Genomic DNA, 19,972 nt, shown 5'->3' on the forward strand with positions numbered 1-19,972 from the left:
GAAGCCGAGGACCTTAAGTCGAAGCTGGTGGAGGCTGAGAAGGAGACAACCCTATTGAGGTTCGTGGATCTAGAACTTGCAAATCGTATTAAGTTAGCAAAGAAGGAACTCTGTGGCATTGGCGAAAGTAGGAACAAAGGGACAATTAGAAACAAATGTGTTTCGTTTGGCTTGGGTGGCTTCTTCCTTGGGGGTGAACGATGTGGAAGGGACAATGTAGAAAAGATGAGTTCAAGAGTGATTTTGGATGATTCTACTTGAACACTATTTAGAGACCTATCTATGCCTAATTACTTAATTATTTTTTCCCCTTGTTTTATTTACATATCATCATTACTTAATTATTTTTTGCTTCTTTATTTTATTTACTCGTCATCATTACTAGTATTTATATTTATATATTCTTCAAACAAATATTATATTGTTATTATTACTATTATTTTTTATAAATATATAAAATATATATTCTATTATTATTAATACTATTATTTTCTATTAGTAATAAAAATATATTTATTATTAAAATTATTTTTCTTTAATTGCTATTATTAGAACTAAACCTTTAATAAATTATCTCTATAAAATACTACAAATTATAATACACAAAATTAGCATCTTATTAAACTTTCTTAAGGTTTGAATTAATTTTCAATTAGAAGTTCTAAATTTAATGAAACTTAGATTTTATTCAGTAGAATTAATTATACAATATGTGTCATGTAAAATTTGATATATATATATATATGTGTGTGTGTGTGTGGGGAACTTAATCAATTTCTAACTAAAAATAAATGTATATAAAACCAGTACCAACATGTACCAACCGAAAAACGTTAGTATCAAGTATATTTGATTGCTTTACGATATAAGATTTTACATATTAATTATAATTGATTGGTATACAATATTAGGAAAAAAAATTAGGTAACATATCAAATGCACCAATATTTAAAAAACAAAAAGTCGTTGAAATTGTACAAATATGTCAATTTCAACTTATAAATTCATATCAATGTTAAAAATAAATTAAAGAGACTAAATATTTATCTACAAAATTTGTATATATAAAAAAATGGTGTAAGGATAGAAGAAATGACTAATGATGGGTGTAATTATAAGGTATAATAATGGTGAGAAATAAGAGAGTATGAAAAAATAACTAATGATGAAACCTACTTTTTAAAAAATTATAAATAAATAAGGAGCTGTTTGTTTGCTTTTTAATGGTGCCATTAAGAGGTCATGTCTGAACCACTAAGATGATGAACTTGCTTGGTGAAAAAACCCAACCTCTTAATGGTTTAAGAACATTTGAACGATTTTGCATCTAGGACATCCCTAAACCATTTAGAAGCCTTTCTTTCCAAGACTACCCTTCTTCCTTCCCTCAACTTCACCCATCTTCTTCCTTACGAATCTTCTTCCTCAACTCTCAACAATAAGAAGGTTTGTTTCATAACACAAAAAAAAAAAAAAAAAACCTAGAAAATTTTTCAACGACCAACAAGATTGAGCTCAGATTATACAAAACTTCCCCTAAATCTTCTCTCTACTTTTTATGTCTGTTTTGTTCTTTTCCTTTTCCACATATATATCTTCATCATCCATCTTTATCATGTTAGAATGAACGAGGATCCATTTTATATGGTTTCTTCAATCATCAAGCTACGCAAAAGTAAGAATTCAGCACATACATCACATACAACTTGTTCATTTGTCCCTTTTTCATTTGCATTTTTGAAGGTTTACTCATCTTAAATTGATGTTTGATTGTATAAAAGGGAGCTTATTAATTTTTGGTGAATATATGCTATGTTTTATAGGTGATATCTTCAGTACGTTAGTATCTCGTCTTATTTGGATAACAGGCACTGCGAAATGCAAGTTTGATATTTTATTTGTTTTATAATGTTAAGGAGTCATTTGTGAAGCTATCTTTGATGTTCCAAAAACTTTTCATCCTTACACAAACGAGCCATAGGTCTGCCAAAAACTAACAAGTGTTATATTTTAAGTTCCACACTTCAAATAACAATCTCAAATAGGCCTTTATGATCTTAATTTTATGGTGATAGTGCGTGTTATTCCTCTGGCCCATGGAATCCTATTCCAGGTTTCAATGGGAAACTGAAAAACTTGGAACTTTGTATTCGCTGTTGGAGCTCTTATTGATATGTGTATAGAGATTTTTATATTCAACCCACCTTAAGTTCTCCGTTAATGGTGTCTTGAACCCACATCATATGAATGATTTTGAGCACAGTGGAATGCTTCTGATGTTATCGGTTAGGATCAATGAGAATTTTAAGTTGAGGTGAACCCGTTTAATTGGGGAAACGTCCAAATGTATGTCTTTTTGTATAGGACATAATGATGGTATAAGATGAACACCCTTGAAAAGTGTATTCAATACACAAGGTGAAAATAGTAATTGTTATCATTCAGACTGTCCATTCAAAATATTTACCAAACAATCATATTTCATTCTGCACTATATCATATAGGATTTAAGCATTCTGACTACTTAATCATTCTACATCAAATCATTTAATAATTGACAAACAACTCCTAAATGTTCATGTAGCAAAACCCTTTACATTTCTATGCATAATAATGATGATGATAATAATAATAATATATAGATTTTATTTGTTTAATAAAAATAGGGAAATGTGTTAAATAGACAAAAAAAAAACCCTTTGAATTAACCTACTTAACAAAGTATTTTTAATGGAGTTAAAGGCAGGGACACAATACGTTATAAATTGCAAACCACCGACCTTTAATCCATAATTAGTTTTGAAGAGGGACTTGATATGTAATAACATATAAATCACAGGGATAAAACATGTAGTTTACTTTTTAATAATAAATATATACACATCAGATAAATAAATAATTTAATCAGGGCCGGATAAAAAGCAGTAACGCCATCCCGACTCCATCGCGAGAGTCTCCATAAAAATCAACCCCGTCATCATTCATTTACCACAAAACAAAGAATTAGGAGTGTTTACGGTGCGGTTTGGGGTCAAACCATAAACCGCACCTCATATGCGGTTTGGACATTTTCCTAAACCGCAAACTGTACTACATAAACCTTAAACCACACCAAACCACATCGCAAAAATGCGATATAGTTTATAAGGTTTGTACCTATCGCACTTTATGCATACAATCCAACAATTATAAATTTAAAATTATAAAATCAATGATAAAGTGACCATAGTCCGAAAAATAAAGGGTTCCAATATATTTGATTCCCAAATACATATTGCATAATTAAATATAGTTTAAGAAGTAAACAAGAATAAATTTCAAATTAAATTAGACATGTGAGTTGTGACGGTACGATGTGGTTTGAATCATAGTTTGATAACTCAAAACCACACCGCCTAGTACGGTTTGCTAAATGCAAACTACATTACGAAAGTTCTAAACCGCACTTTACGATATGGTAAAATAGGGTGTAAGCAATTTGCACGATTTAACAATTTATATGAACACGAATCCCACACCATTAGGATTAGGTATCATGAGTAGCGGTGTTCGTGGGTTGGATTGATCGGGTTGAAGACATTTGAACAACTCAACCCAATGTTTGTGGTTTGAAAAATCTTAATCCAACCCAACCCAACCCGTACGGGTTGATCGGATTGATATTTTGGTACATTAAAATATTTTTTTTAACCTTGAATATGTTATTTCTCTACTCATAATATCTTTTTCATCATCAACCATTTAATACAACTTATCCATACTTTTTACGTATATCACATTCAATTAATTTTCTCAATTTACATATATATGCTCACAGTTACTGAACATATATATGAATGAGTTATATAGAAATGTGAATAAATTGAAAATATGTGTATATGAAGAGCATACATGATGATATAATTGTTAATGTATATATTAATAGAAATTCAACAATCATATTAAATCCAAGAAATAAAAAAATATCGGGTTTATCAGGTCGGTTTAGGTTCTATTAATAGTAACCCAATATCAACCCAATACATATGGTTTAACAATTTTACAACTCGATTAAATATGAGGTTGTTTGAGGTTAAGTTATTTCGTGTTAGACTGGGTTGATCGGATTGGTCAGGTTTTTAAGCATCCCTAATCATGAGTTTGGACCGATATAATTTCCATCTTACACTTGAACCGTTGAACGGTTGAATGGTGGACCGGATCAACCCCTTCAGCGGTCCTCTTCGAAGAACCCATCCTCCCTTTGATAAGATTGGGCTGACGTAATCCACCAAACACTTTCCTAAAAATACGATTCTTTTATCTGTTTTTTTTCTTCTTTAAACCGACACGCTTTACCCCTCTCTTTCGGTTCAAAAATCATCACGTTATTGTGTTTTATTCTCATCTCATCGGCGTTTCTTACTTGTTGTGGCGGTTTCTCCGTTCAGGCGGCTACTCTCTTAGTCGTAACAACTTCGATACGATTCTGATTTCTTTCTACCACACTGCTTTCGTGTGATTGTGTAGTTTGTAAGGAAACTTTTGTACCTAAAATTTCTGCTATGTCGATCTTCCACTTCTGTTTGCAGTCTTTTCTGTTATATCTCTTCAAACTCAAGTTACAGTCATAAATTTTGCAATAAGTTTCTCTACATAGCTGCACGTATGTCTGTGATTAAATTGGTTTGAATCAAGGTGATAGATATACGAAGTTGAGGACTTTCGAGAGTATTTCTGCTGATTACTTGATATGAGGATCTATGTTTCCTGTATTAAATGAATGGTGTTTTTATGCTCGAGGCAGAATAATATGTACCAGAGATTTGAGGGTTTATGTGCAAAATGGTAAAATTGAGTTGTAAAATTGTGGTCATGTGGAAAATTTATGCACTTATGTACTAATTTTGGACATGCCAGACGAAAACATGCTTGACTGATTATCCTTTTTATCCATGGTACATTTAATTTATTTCTAATTGTTTTCACCATGTTCTTTCCTCAATAGTTGGCCACTATTTCATGTTACAACAAAGTGATTTATCCAATCCTTTTGTTGACAAATTATCCATTGTGTGGTATTAGTTGTTGCTATTGTGGTTCATCATTGTTTTTCAGTTAGTATGAGCTTTGTTATTTGTTTGATGTCAGGATTAGACTCTTATGTAAAATGATTCAAACCCACACTTTACAGCAATTTGAACATGAAGACCTCAATCGCAAGCTATAAAATAGTCTTAACTTCAATCCAAGAACAATAACATAGTCTCAAAGTACAGCTATTGATTTTCGCAGTTGCATCCTCAAAGATAGATATCTTGAAGTGAATCCAAGAAAGATGTCCCAAATCAATTGTGTAACTGTAACAGAATAACCTGTTTGGAGACTTAACTGATGGTTTACTTGTAGTGAAGCTCAGAATAACCTTTTTTCTATTGCAACTCTTGATGTTTACCAAGGTTCTCAGCAATTAATTTTGTGAGCGATAAGTTACTTAGTTTCTGGTTGATCCTTAACGAGTTAATATTCAGGTGAACAATGTAGTGAGGCGAGGTTGTATTTTCATAAAAGTAGAATCGTATATCTGCTTAGTGGATGATGAAAACATGTGTTTGTTTTCTTTGATCATTTATGTTCTAATTTGTTAAAGTTCTGGTATGGTAGGTGGTTGGACACTTGGATATGATTTGAGTTTTAAGTTGGTATTCTAGAAATAGAGATTTTGGAACATGGCTGCAGTGAGCAAAACAAGAAATATGATTGAGGGTTTTGTGAGAGATGGATCATTTAAATGGTTGTTGAAAAACCGAAATCCATTTCATGAAGAGTTTGAAGAGATGAAAATGTCTCCATCAGGAGACAAAAACTGGATATATGAACTATCTCCCGTGGCAAATATAGTCGTCCGTCGATGTTCAAAGTAACTTCCTTTCTATTTCTATTTGCGTTCTGTTGATGTAGATATGTTCCCTGTGATTTTACCTGATATGGGTTCCTTGTCATGGGATTTGTAAAAGAAAAATTCATTAAGCTAATACGAGCTCTATACCTTATTACTGCAGAATCCTTAACATTCCTACACGTCTACTTCAAGAAAACTTTAATGAGGAGGCTCCAGATGTTACAAAAGATCCATCACGGTATGCCCGGAATTTTCTGGAATATTCTTGTTTCAGGGCTCTCTCTCTATCCACACAAATAAGTGGTTACATGGAGGACAAAAAATTTCGACGTCTAACATTTGATATGATGCTTGCTTGGGAGGTTCCAGATGCTGCCAGCCAGCCTTCCATGGATGTATGTATTGTTACATTGATAACTTCTTTAAGGAAGCACTTTCTCAAATTTTCTTATACACACACACACACACACATATATATATATATATAGGATTAGGTTCCAGTGAGAAGGGAACTTATGGTGAGAAGCGTAAGAAGAGATCTCCATGCTTGGATCAGTCCTATTGAATGTCAACACTATTGAGGTGCACCGAGATGCACCTCTAAAGCACAATTCATGGGTGGGCATGAGATTAAAAGTGGTCAAGGTTCATATCTCTTCTTACGATTCTCACCATAACTTCACTTCTCACACAATCTTCGCCTATGTATATGCTCAACATTTCAATAGGAGGGAAAAATACAAAACAAGTTAGCAAAAGCAATTTCTGTGGAATTGTTTAACAGTGCACACTCCTGAAGCACATCACTTGATAAGATGGACCGTTCACCAGGCAGCTGGCACTTTAACAAAAAACCTTGCCATACCTTCTATAAATATTTGGTACAAAAACCTTGCAATGAAAAAACATTAGCATGGGAAATTGGAATTAGCTGGTAACATGCTAGAGAGGATGATCACTTTAAGGTTATCATGTGGCAACATTGGGCCAAAAGGACACCTTCCCCATGACAAAGATGGGGGGCAAGAACCAAGAGGTGGTGGGGCAGGATACATGTCATGCCAAAAGAAAATGGAAGAAAAACCAAAAGTAGGGTTATAAAAAACATAATATTTGGAAATAGGCTACTTTTTATCACAATATGAGGTTTTTCTTTTAACCTAGTTGATAGGAAAGAATGATCCATAACAAGTAATAACTAAGAGATTCGACAATCAAGGCTATAAATAATGTTAAAGATAATTGCTACAAAGAGCATTCCTGACCACATAAAGCGTTGAAATTAATTTTACATGTGCATCGTTTGGGGCTAGGACTCCTTGACTATCGTACAAAAAGTTATATTCTCTTGGTAGTTGATATAGTTGTACACAGGTTTATATAATTTCCGTCATATTTTAGAGCATTCTCAGACTATCATCGAATTTGATTTATTCACAATGTGAGAAGAGATGGATCTCAAGTACCAGCTTAAATTCTTTGACAACTTGTAGATCTCATTATGCAGATAGATGAGGATGCGACTGTGGGGATAGAAGCCTTCTCTCGAATTGTGCCAGCAGTTCCCATTATAGCCGATGTAATAATCAGCGATTATATATTTGAGTTTCTTACTGCATCAACTGGGGGACGGCTTCAGTTTTCTACCTTTGAGAAATACCTTAGTGGATTGGAAAGGTATTCTTTCTGTAATCTGATTATGGTTTGGTTGTTTGCCCATAGGAGATGTAAATATGGTAGTTTTTTATGATTGCGTTCGATGAAAGTCATAGACTTATAGTACCTATCCGTTGTCCTGGGGCATTTTAACATCCGAGTACCTGACCAATGTTAACATCTATTTTTCTTGAAGTAGTAATGCTAGTGGGCCAAGTGGCTGCATCCATGTTGTAAGCTTTTAGTTAATCAAGTGTGCCACCATGTGGATTTTTTCTTCAAGTTGTTAACTTGCTAAATCTATTATCAAAGTCAAACTACATAACTCATGCCGTCAATTTCATTTATGCTTGTATGCAGGGCTGTCAGAAAGCTTAAATCTCAATCAGAGTCATCTCTCCTTTCTTCCCAACGATCTGGAAGAGGGGAAAGGGTTCTGGAAGTGGATGGCACAGTAACCACCCAGCCAGTTCTTCAACATGTAGGGATCTCAACTTGGCCTGGTAGGTTAATTTTCAACCGTCACTATTGAAATATCCTAGGATACTGAAGGTTTCTTGTACAAAAGAGAAGGGTACTTGTTAAAATGATGCAGTATGCTGAAAATTTCTGATGTCCGTGCATATATTTATGGTGGCAGGTCGGTTAACTCTGACAGATCATGCTATGTACTTTGAGGCTCTTCGTGTTGTATCATATGATAAACCTACTGTTTATGAGTTGGCTGATGATTTGAAGCAGTTTGTGAAGCCAGAGTTGACGGGTCCATGGGGAACAAGACTTTTTGACAAAGCCTTCTTGTATAAATCAGTTTCCTTGTAAGGCTTGATGCATTTGTTCTCTTCATACTATTAATCACCAATTCACCATTATTTCACTTGTCATTGTTAATTCCAATACCTCATTAAATGGCATGCTGTTTGGCCGCTGAAATCATTATAGCTATAATGTTATATGTATCCCAGGTGTTCTTTTGAACTGATTAAGGGTACCGATGCAGATCAGATGCAATTGTTATGGAGCTTCCTGAGCTCAAGGGACATGCTCGGCGTGACTACTGGCTAGCTATTATCCGTGAAATTTTATACGCCCACCGATTTATACGCAAGTTCCAGATTACTGGAGTTGAAAGGGACGAAATACTGCTGAAAACAATATTTGGAATTCTACGAGTGCAAGCCCTCAAAGACATAAGTTCTGCAATCCCACTGTCCTTTGAGGCAGGTCTTATGTTCAATGTTTGTGATCAACTTCCAGGTGGAGACCGAATATTGGAAACAATTGCAACAAGGTCAACAACTAGAGAACTCGATAGAAATAGCAATACCATGTCTACTAGTGGAATGTATTCAATATCCGCCAGCACCATGGCTTCTAGCTTAGGGTTTGTGTTTGGAACAAGTTCTAATGTTCCTAACAAGTCAGGGATTATTGTTGGTGATGTCAGTGTTGGAGAGCTAACTCCTTTAGAGAAAGCTGTGAAAGAATCTAGAAGCAATTACAAGATGGTTACTAATGCACAAGCCGCGGTTGATGGAGTCAAAGTTGAAGGGATTGACACCAACTTGGCTGTGATGAAGGTCTTGCTGAAAACCTTTTTCTTTCACTTCTACACTAGTTTAATATCTAAATTATATTTCTTCTATCCAAATTACGGGTCTGTATTTTTTTCCTACCCTAATGTTGGTTGAGTAGAGTAACAATATCTCCAGCCATTACTAATCGTTATGGATAATTGCTTTAACAAATGGGAAAATAGTAGTAATCAACTGTAACAATCCACTATGCTATTTATGATATAAAATTCCAACAAACTACTCATACATCAACATAGTAGTCGTAGTATAACCCAAAATTAATGTTTACATAACAAAAGAAAATATGGATTAACAAAACTTTGTCAGTTACAACACAAACATCTAAATAACACTTCTCTACATTTTCCCCTTACCTTTACCCTGAGATGATGGACAACCTATAAAACAGATTAGTCCAATAATTGAGCGTTACACCAGAAGGTCATAGTGAGTACATTTTCCTTATACGAAGCATAACATATTTCAAAATCCAAGATTATATCAAACTTGGATCTTAATATATCATTTCATCATTCATCTATCGCGGTTGCACCGCCATTTCATTCTATGGCGGTTACACCGCCATTTCACTCTATCGCGGTTATACCAAACATTCTTAGTTCTATCTGGTCAATACCATAACCAGAGAAGAGATCTATAATTGTAAAGAAACAACGTTTGTTTAATGCTTATTCTTAATCAATAAAGCCCCCTATCCGGACAACACTATGTCCGGAGAGGCATGCATCCGATCAAGGTTATGATCGGTAGAAGAGGTATCCGGCTAAAACTTGGTCGGTAAGTATTATCCGACATAAGACACCAATCCAGACAACACTATGTCCGGAGAGGCACGTATCCGGTCAATGCTATGGCCGGACACCCCCTATCCGGAGAACACTGTGTCCGGGATACAAACTCATCATGTTTGAATCCGGTCATTGAATAAAATGATCTTATCATAAAACTCTTTAATCCGGACGACACTTTGTCCGGAGACCATTTCATATATTCAAATCCGGTCAACGCTATGACCGGACTTGATCTAATCCGGTCAGTACTACGGCCAGAGATGAGTCATAATCGGACAATGAAGATTTTAAAGTATCGAATAACAACATAGCAACTATAAACCAGTGATAAATCATATGTAGAGGATGTTTTAAAAACACTCACCTTAGCCAAAATCTTAGTTTGAAATATGCTTGCTCTTCTGCCTTAGATGATGAATTTGCCAAGGAGACTTCTCTGATATGAAGTGGTAAACTTTTCCGAGTTCAACCAAACTTACTATATATAGTAAGTGGGAAAGAGTTTGGGAGCGATGCATGGGTAGGCACCTTCCCCCCCCCCCCACCCCATGCGTCACACACTTTTAATAATTAACACCAATAATAACAATCTAATGAGGAAAATATAACATACAGGTTAATTCCTCAAAAACCCTCACACTACATAATCCAACCTTGAACTTTCCATTGCAAACATAACTTTTAAACCGATCAACTATAATCTGAAAATTGTATATTACAATATCCTCTTCTTAGAAGAATTCCGTCCTGGAATTCCACTAAGTAAACAAATGAGGATATTTTACTCGCATTTCTGACTCGAGTTCCCAGGTGGCGTCCGCCCCTTTATGATAACTCCACTGAACTTTTACTAATCCGATCTCTTTACTCCGCAATTTCTTTACCTTGAAGTCAGTTATGGCTTCAAGGGTTTCTTCAAAACATAACTTCTCATCAATCTTAATTTCTGGTAGAGGCACCGCTACTTCTGGATTTGTTAAACACTTCCTCAAATTTGACACATGAAATATGTCATGAATACTACTTAATTCCAATGGAAGTTCTAGTTTGTAAGCTACCTCTCCAATTCTTCCAATGATAGGAAAGGGTCCAATATACCTTGGGCTCAACTTTCCTCTATTTTCAAAACGTAATACCCCTCTCTATGGTGATACTTTTAGCATTACTCTATCTCCAATTTGGAATTCAATTGGCTTTCGACGTTTATCTGCATAACTTCTTTGTCGATCTTGAGCCACTTTCATTCGTTCCCGAATTTGGCAAATTTTATCCGCTGTTTGTTGTACTAACTCAGGTCCAGCTAACTGTTTCTCACCTATCTCATTCCAACATAAAGGGGTTTAACATTTTCGTTCATACAAAACCTCAAAAGGTGCAACTTGAATACTCGAATGATAACTGTTATTGTAAGCGAACTCTACCAAAGTCAAATGACTATCCCATGATGCCCCAAAATCAATAACACAAACTCTAAGCATATCTTCTAGTGTCTGGATAGTTTGTTCACTTTGTTCATCCATTTGAGGATGATAAGCTGTACTTAACTTCATCTGTGAACCCATCTGTCTTTAGAAGCTTTTCCAGAACATCGAAGTGAATTAACTGTCTTGATCGGAAATTATTGATAGGGGAACACCATGACGTGTCACTGCCTCATCAATATACAATTTTGCCAGTATCTCGATTGAATACGATTCTTCCATTGGTAAGAAATGCGCAGATTTGGATAACCGATCAACAATAACCCATATGGCATCATAACCTCTCGGTGTTCTCGGTAATTTGGTTATGAAATCCATAGTGATATGATCCCATTTCCAGATCGGGATTTCTAAGGGCTGCAATTTACCATATGGACGTTGGTGTTCTATCTTTACATGTAAACAGGTCATACATTGCTCAACATGTTTAGCTATATCTTTCTTCATGCCTGGCCACCAATAATATTGTTTCAAATCCCTGTACATTTTGTTTGTACCCGGGTGAATAGCAAAACGTGATTTGTGAGCTTCACTTAAGATACGTTCTCTGATATTACAAGTTCTATTTTGAAAATTCCATAATCCCCTGTTATTCTTCGCAAATTCGGATGTCATTCCACCAAGTCTTTCTTGTTTAATCTTATCCTCCTTCATAGCTTCACATTGAAATTCCTGCAACTCTTCCTGAATATTTGGTAGTAACTCAACTCTTAAAGCTATAGCTTTGATGGTATCACTTTTCTCTTGACGGCTTAAAGAATCAGCCACCACGTTTGTTTTTCGCGGATGGTACAATATCTCTCAGTCATAACCGCTAACCAATTCTAACCATCGTCTTTGAAGCATGTTCAAATCTTTCTGATGGAACAAATGTTGTAGACTCTTATGATTTGTGAAAATTTGATATTTTGTTCCATGTAAGTAATGCCTCCAAATCTTCAAAGCTAACACTACTGTTGCTAACTCCATATCATGAGTAGGATACTGCTTTCATGATCCTTCAATTGCCTTGAAGCATAAGCAATTACCTTCCCACATTGTATTAATACACAACCCAAGCCCATCTTCGATGCGTCACTATAAACCACAAAATCTTCCATTCCATCTGGCAAAGATAGAATTGGTGCACTGCATAATTTGTCTTTTAACATTTGAAAAGCCTGAGCTTGAGCCTCTTCCCATTCATACTTTACATTCTTCTTTGTCAATTTAGTTAATGGAGTGGCTATATAAGAGAAGTCTTGTATAAACTTGCGGTAATACCCAGCCATTCCAAGAAAACTTCTGATTACGGTTGGGGTCTTTGGCGCTTCCCATTTTTCAATGGCTTCAATCTTAAGAGGATCTACTTTGATGCCTACTTCCGAAATAACATGACCCAGAATATGAACCTATCGCGGTTACACCTCCATTTCATTCTAACGCGGTTACACCGCCATTTCATTCTAACGCGGTTACACCGCCATTTCATTCTAACGCGGTTACACCGTCATTTCATCTATCGCGGTTACACCGCCATTTCATTCTATCGCGGTTACACCAAACATTCTTAGTTCTATCTAGTCAATACCATAACCGGAGAAGAGATTTATAATTGTAAAGAAACAATGTTTGTTTAATGCTTATTCTTAATCAATAAAGCCCCCTATCCGGGCAACACTATGTCCAGAGAGGCACGCATCCGGTCAAGGTTATGACCGGTAGAAGAGGTATCCGGCTAAAACTTGGCCGGTAAGTATTATCCGGCATAAGACACCAATCCGGACAACATTATGTCCGGAGAGGCACGTATCCTGTCAATGCTATGGCCGGACATCCCCCTATCCGGACAACACTGTGTCCGTAATACAAACTTATCATGTTTGAATCCGGTCATTGAATAAAATGATCTTATCATAGAACTCTTCAATCCGGACAACACCATGTCCGGAGACCATTTCATATATTCAAATCCGGTCAACGCTGTGACCGGACTTACTCTAATCCTGTCAGCACTACGGCCGGAGATGAGTCATAATCGGACAATGAAGATTTTAAAGTATCGAATAGCAACATAGCAACTATAAACCAGTGATAGATCATATGTAGAGGATGTTTGAAACACACTCACCTTAGCCAAAATCTTAGTTCTGAAATATGCTTGCTCTTCTGCCTTAGATGATGAATTTGCCAAGGAGACTTCACTGATATGAAGTGGTAAACTTTTCCCAGTTCAACCAAACTTACTATATATAGTAAGTGGGAAAGAGTTTGGGAGCGGTGCATGGGCAGGCACCTTCCCCCCTCCCCCCCATGCGTCACACACTTTTGATAATTAACACCAATAATAAGAATCTAATGAGGAAAATATAACACAGGTTAATTCCTCAAAAACCCTCACACTACATAATCCAACCCCGAACATTCCATTGCCACATAACTTTAAAACCGATCAACTATAATCTGAAAACTGAATATTACATCAATTGTGCTTGACGAACTATTTAGTGTTTGGCTATTTGTGGTCTGATTGTAAGTTGTGAGCAGATTATTTCTGATGTTCTAATCATTAGTGAAAACTTGTTATTTATTTATACTTGCAGGAGTTGATATTTCCTGTTACTGAACTTGGGAATCGGCTTGTCAAACTATTTTACTGGGAAGAGCCTGTGAAGTCTCTTGCATTCTGTCTGGTATTCACATATGTGATTTACATGTGAGCTCGTAATTTGAGTATCCATTTCTTTTTTGCACCGTGTTATCTTAATGATGGTGGTTACCATAAGATAGCAAATGGAATATTGGAAAATATCTTGTCTCGGTCATATAAATTTGAACTTTTTTGGGAGTTGATTATTTGTTATTCCGATCTCCTAGTATTATCCTAGATGAGTTTAAGAGAAATCCAGTGGCAAGGGTCCTAGAGGAGAAGTGAATACATGATGCTACTGTTTTTTGCATGATTTGTTATTTGGGATGTGTTATAAACTCCCCTGGCTAAACCTAATGATGGTAGAGGAGAAATTAATCATTTAAGTGCTACTTTCATAGAAGGCAATGGTGCCTGATCTCCCTTTCTGAACTCTTAGTAGTTTGTTTTACTTGTTGCTTCTCATTCCATTGCTAAGCTCATAAACCTGATTTGCGACGTTTGCTGAGGTGCTCATCGATTCTAGAGTAAGTGCACGTAACCTGATTTCTTTACAAGTGGCATACAGTAATTCAATCAGGTTACGAAACTAGATCTGGACCAAACTTTGAGAACAGAAGTTGGAATTTCATAATTCCAGGATATCATAGTTCAAACTTAGCTTGCAAGCATACTACTTAATAAGAGAATAATCCATGGTCGATAATTGATTGAATCAGGAATTTTATACTATGGTCCTTAAGCTTAAATCAAAGGAGATAGAGTTACTTGTTTAAGTTGTAGTGATGGAAAATAGGACTTGAATGTCTGTACAAGATCAGTCATCAAGCAGATTAGTAGTTACAAGTTCAAATTGCAAGCAGAACACTTTTGCTGTTAGTGCTTTGGACTTGCTGTTACATTTCATTGTACAGCTTCTGATATCCATATCAAGTAAATCACTTTCAAGTTTCAGCAAGCACTATGATAGAGAAGTTATGGATCAATAGTTTTGGATTTTAAGACGAAATATGGAATTCAGGCGAGTATAGAAGAGCAATAACAGATTTTGTCTGGATGGTACGCTTGCAAGTTCTGGAATTAGCAAATTGTGGTTATGTAATTATTACTTGTACTCATGCTGAGGTTTTGGTGCAGGGGATGGTTTTCTTACGTCTTGGCGTTACTGCTTGCCTTTCTTGCACTTTTTATGATGGTTACACGGTGTTGTAGCCGTGGACGGCCAGTGGATGAGTTCAAGGTAACAGCACCTCCACCAATGAACACAATGGAGCAGCTGTTGGCTGTCCAGAACGCGATATCTCAGGCCGAAGAGCTAATCCAAGATGGGAATGTCGTTCTTCTCAAACTACGTGGACTGCTATTATCCATATTCCCGCAGGTACCTGCTTCCCCTCATATTTTCTCGCAAGCCGGGGTCTTCTCGGCTCTGTCTCTCGGGACAGAGGTAAGGTCTGCTGACAACCTTACCCTCCCCAAATCCTACTTTCAGATGGGATATACTGGGGTCCGTTTGGTTTTAGCTTTTCTTCATCTTTTTTCTGCTTTTATGAAACTTAGGACATTTTGAGAAAATCATGCTAAATCAATATTATCTTCACAATTACTGATTTGGCAAAACGAGGTTCTCTACTGTCTGGAGTGGTGTTTAGATATTTGACCAATGCTTCCATTAAACCACATGGCTGGTTAATCATTGCAACTAATACTCCTTCCATTTCATAGAAACTATGACATTTGAGGGGACAAATGATTTTAGGAAAATACTTTCAAATATCTAAAATAATATTCAATATGAATTAGACAATTGTAGCTTGTGAACTTTTCAGAAATGGAAAAGTTGCAATCTTTACTTCAAGAAAAGGGTGTAACGTAACTTGTAAGCCCACTAATGGGCTCTCTTAGCTGCATGAGAACAAAATCTTAATGAAGGTTTTTGTTTTTCTTTTCTTCAGTCGAAAGTCTAAAAATGCCATTCGACAATCACCTATGGTATAGGTGTATAGCATAACCAACTTTTGGCTATGAAATGAGGAACTTTGTAGGCCTTTAGCTTGGCCAAAGGTTAATATAAAATCCAAATCATGGATAGGTGGAATAAGTGAATACATTAGATAGGATTCATAGATAGTTGTTGGTTCTTGTTAGGCAAGCGATCGATTTGCAGTTGCACTTGGGATGAGTGCGGTCTTTGTGGCGTTTGTACCCATCCGATTTGTGGTTCTACTTGTTTTCTTGGAGGAATTCACTAAGTACTCGCCTATGAGGAGATCGAGCACAGAAAGATGGAATCGGAGATTGCGAGAGTGGTGGTTTAGCATTCCAGCTGCTCCTATTGTACTCGAGAAACTTAAAGAGGACAAGAAAAAGAAGTAGCTAGTAATGTGTAAAACTCAGAGATGTATATCTACTTTTAAATGTCAAATGAAAAGCTTTTCTTAAATCTTCATTTGTAGATTTGATAGGAGAAAAAAAACATGTGTTTCTTATGCATACATTTAATTGGCAGTCATCTAAATTGTGCTGTATTAAAATGCATATCAATGTTATGTTTGTAGGGCATTTGGGGATTTGAATGCTATGATTTGTTTTTGAAACCGGTTGTAATCGACCGGGCCGGTTATATTACCAGTTAAGCCATAGTATATCAAAATCGGTCCTCATACTCTAAGGGGGTGTTTGGTTCGCAGAATGTTTTTTGAAGGAATGAAATCTGTCAAAAGAATTTGACTTTAAAGGAATTAGAATGGAATTTGAGTTTGAATTTTCCTCCACCTAATGTCATGTTCCCACTCGACCGCCCACTTTACCCTTTTTAGTTCGAAATCCGAAAAAAATTACATTTTGGTTCTCAAGTAAGTGGAGTCTAATGTTTTTATGGTTTAGGATGTTGGTCCTTAAAGATTATGTTGTCGAACTAATCGAGGAGCAGAACCGAAAATCCCCTGTTTGGGAACATTTTGTTTTGGCTAGTATGTTTAAGGGACAAAGAAGAGCACATGTAGACATTGTAGTGTTCTTACAAAGGCTGCTCAAAAACTCCACATTAATAATTATTCCATGTACTGAGAGAAATGTATTCGGTGCAAGCGATGCTTACACAACCAAGGATGTTCGGATGTATAACGCAGAGTTATACAAGATGATGAAAGCGAAGTCTGGTGATTCAATTGGGCTTGTTCGGTCCCTTTGACAACATTGAACTTACGTGGATCAAAACGGTCCTCTAACCAAGATACCATCAAGTAAGTCGCTCAACTTTGAATTCTAATACTTTTATATCATGGAAAATGCTTAAACGGAAGTGCAAGAATTATTTTCAAATTTGGTAATTGTTATCGCTCTAACGTGCGATGTTTGGTGCAGTCCATACAAGTTACCTAAATCATATCTGTGTAATGACTTATTGGATTGATCCAGCGGAGTGCTTAATGATAAACCATTGCATTTGAGCAATTTCGTGATCCTCTTAATAGAAACGAATTATACAAAATGTTAAAAAAATATAGAACTCAACCATATACAAAGTTGAGTTGGGGATTGAAAAGTTGTCTTAAGACCAAATTTATGATAAGATTTTGTTTTTTAGGACTAAGATAGTCACTCAACCATATGAAAAGTATTGCGCCGAGGTAGATGTTGTGGTTTATAAATTGGCATTTGACATGCCTATAAGATTGAACTGGACCTATCTAACGTTTCAACGAATATACACGCATGGACGACTAACCCTTTCGTTAAATGGTCGGCTAAATTGTTGTGGGTTCTTACAAACTCGACAGATATCATACATGTATTATTAATTCCCTAACTATGTTGTGTCTTACTCCCAAGTGCCTTGACTTTCCATTATAAACATGGCTATATGCCTTAGCCTAGGTTGCGGTACTATCACAATGAATACATATGGGTGATATTAGCTTCGCCATAAAGGAATCTTGTAAATTGGATTCCTTAGCCACTCCACCTCTTTATCAGCGGCTGCCACCAGGGCACAAACTCATATTCCATAGTGGAGTTTGTGATACAAGTTTATTTCTTCGAGGCTCGAGAAATGGCACCTCCTCTAAGTATGAAAGCCCATCCATTAGTAGAACAATGATCTTCTATATTGGGAATCCAACTTGTACATGTGTAGCCTTCAATCACCGAAGGAAACCCGATATAAGTTATACCATAGTTCATGGTTCCCTTCAAATATTTGAATGCTCTTTTAACCACTTGCCAATGGTGGGAACTAGGTCTATTAATAAGCCTACTCAACCTTCCAACGACATAGGCAATATCCGGTCGCGTGTTTGTCATAGCATATATCAAGCACTCTATTGCCTTGTGTTCCAATTGTGAAACGACTTCATCCTCCTTGGGCATAAGATTTTCACTGGGATCTATTGGAGTACTCATGGGTGAATAATTTAACATATTAAATTTCTTTAACATTCTCTCAATATAGTGAAACTCTTATGGCCAAACCTTTTTTCTCCCGTTCTCCCGTTTAATCCTTATCCCAAGGATCACTTCGGCCTCCCGTAAATCCTTCATCAAGAATTTGGATGACAACAAATCTTTTATCAAGTCAACTTGTCTTTGGTCCATGCTAAAGATCAACATATCATCTACATATAGACAAATTGTGACTCCGTTACATGAATTATCAAATTTGCTATACACACATTTGTCCGATTGGTTTAGATGAAAACCATTGGACAAAACAACTTCTTCAAACTTTTGATGCCATTGTTTTAGGGCTTGCTTCAAACCATAAGGTGATTTAAGTAACTTACACACTTTATGTTCATTCCCCAACATCATAAAGCCTTCCGATTGCTTTATATAAACTTTCCCCCTTTTAAATCACCGTTAAGGAATGTTGTGTTGACATCCATTTGGTGAATTACCGAGTTATTAATAGCTACCAATGCTATTAACAATCGAATGGTGGAGATGCGAGCAACCGGTGCATAGGTATCGATTATTTTCGATACCTTCTTATTATTGAAATCCTTGTATTACCAACTGAGCCTTGAACTTATCGATCGAACCATCGATTTCCATTTTCTTCTTGAAAATCCATTTGCAACCCAACGGTTTGCAACCCGGTGGTAAATCGGTTAACACCCACGTGCTATTACCCATGATGGACTTGATCTCATCATTCACTGCCTCCTTTCAAAAGCAACATCTTGAGACTTCATAGCCTCATCATAGGTTCTTGGATCTTCCTCTATGCTATAACAGTAAGCATATTCAGATCCAATTTATCTCTAGAACCTTCAATTAAATACAGTTGAAAGTCAGGACCAAAAGATTTATCGAACCTTCCCCATCTGCTCCTTTGAAGCTCTAGTATTTCCAAAGGTTTCCTTTTCTCTGTCTTTGATTCCACTTGTACTCGGAATCATGTCTTTTTGTCTTGGTATGGAATTAAACCTCTTATCAAAGATGGCATATCTTGATTCTACAACGTTATTAACCGAAACAGAATCGTTAGGTTCAATTACAAAGAACCAATATGCCTTTGAATCGACATATCTATTTTATACCAAAAGATGATTCCCAAGACTGGGAGATTGATAAAGGATGACTAGAACTAATAGATGAGAATAAAAGAAAGCATGAAGAACATGAACTGAAACTTAAGAACAAGAGAGAATATAAGGAAGAGGCTTTTATTTCTTTTCCAAGGATGACTTATAAATGAGGGGAAGCCTTCCTTTTATAGGGAAGGAAAAGGTACCCCTGCATAAGCATTACAAAAGCATGCCAAAAGCAAGTAATAATACAAGCTAAAAAACAAACTAAATGAGGTAAGAGCTTACATCACAAGAAAGTGACTTCAAGCTTACATCATTATTACAACATTATTTTGTCTTTTAGTCGAGACAATTACTAATATTATTCTACGATAATTACTTCCAATGAGAGTCAGGATGAGA

General features: G+C 36.0%; 1 protein-coding gene across 14 annotated transcripts; it reads left to right on the forward strand.

Annotated features, from left to right (window-relative positions):
- The first annotated feature begins 4,326 nt into the window (after window positions 1-4,326).
- LOC112525999 lies at window positions 4,327-16,607 on the forward strand. Of its 14 annotated transcripts, none has more exons than XM_025136354.1 (10): window positions 4,327-5,899; window positions 6,042-6,276; window positions 7,389-7,558; window positions 7,898-8,040; window positions 8,178-8,355; window positions 8,538-8,828; window positions 8,985-9,117; window positions 13,990-14,102; window positions 15,174-15,417; window positions 16,185-16,607. In XM_025136354.1, the coding sequence occupies exons 1-10, from the start codon at window positions 5,709-5,711 to the stop codon at window positions 16,410-16,412; spliced, it is 1,926 nt and encodes a 641-aa protein (XP_024992122.1). In that variant the 5' UTR covers window positions 4,327-5,708; the 3' UTR covers window positions 16,413-16,607. The 14 variants fall into 14 exon arrangements, with proteins under 14 accessions (XP_024992122.1, XP_024992120.1, XP_024992121.1 ...); XM_025136352.1 differs by having other exon boundaries at window positions 4,328-5,899; window positions 6,042-6,119; window positions 6,251-6,276; window positions 7,375-7,558; window positions 8,538-9,117; XM_025136353.1 differs by having other exon boundaries at window positions 4,328-5,899; window positions 6,042-6,119; window positions 6,251-6,276; window positions 7,393-7,558; window positions 8,538-9,117.
- Window positions 16,608-19,972: the final 3,365 nt, after the last annotated feature.

This window comes from Cynara cardunculus (genome assembly GCF_001531365.2).
Source record: "Cynara cardunculus var. scolymus isolate 2C chromosome LG 13, CcrdV1, whole genome shotgun sequence".
NCBI classification, from domain to species: Eukaryota; Viridiplantae; Streptophyta; class Magnoliopsida; order Asterales; family Asteraceae; genus Cynara; species Cynara cardunculus.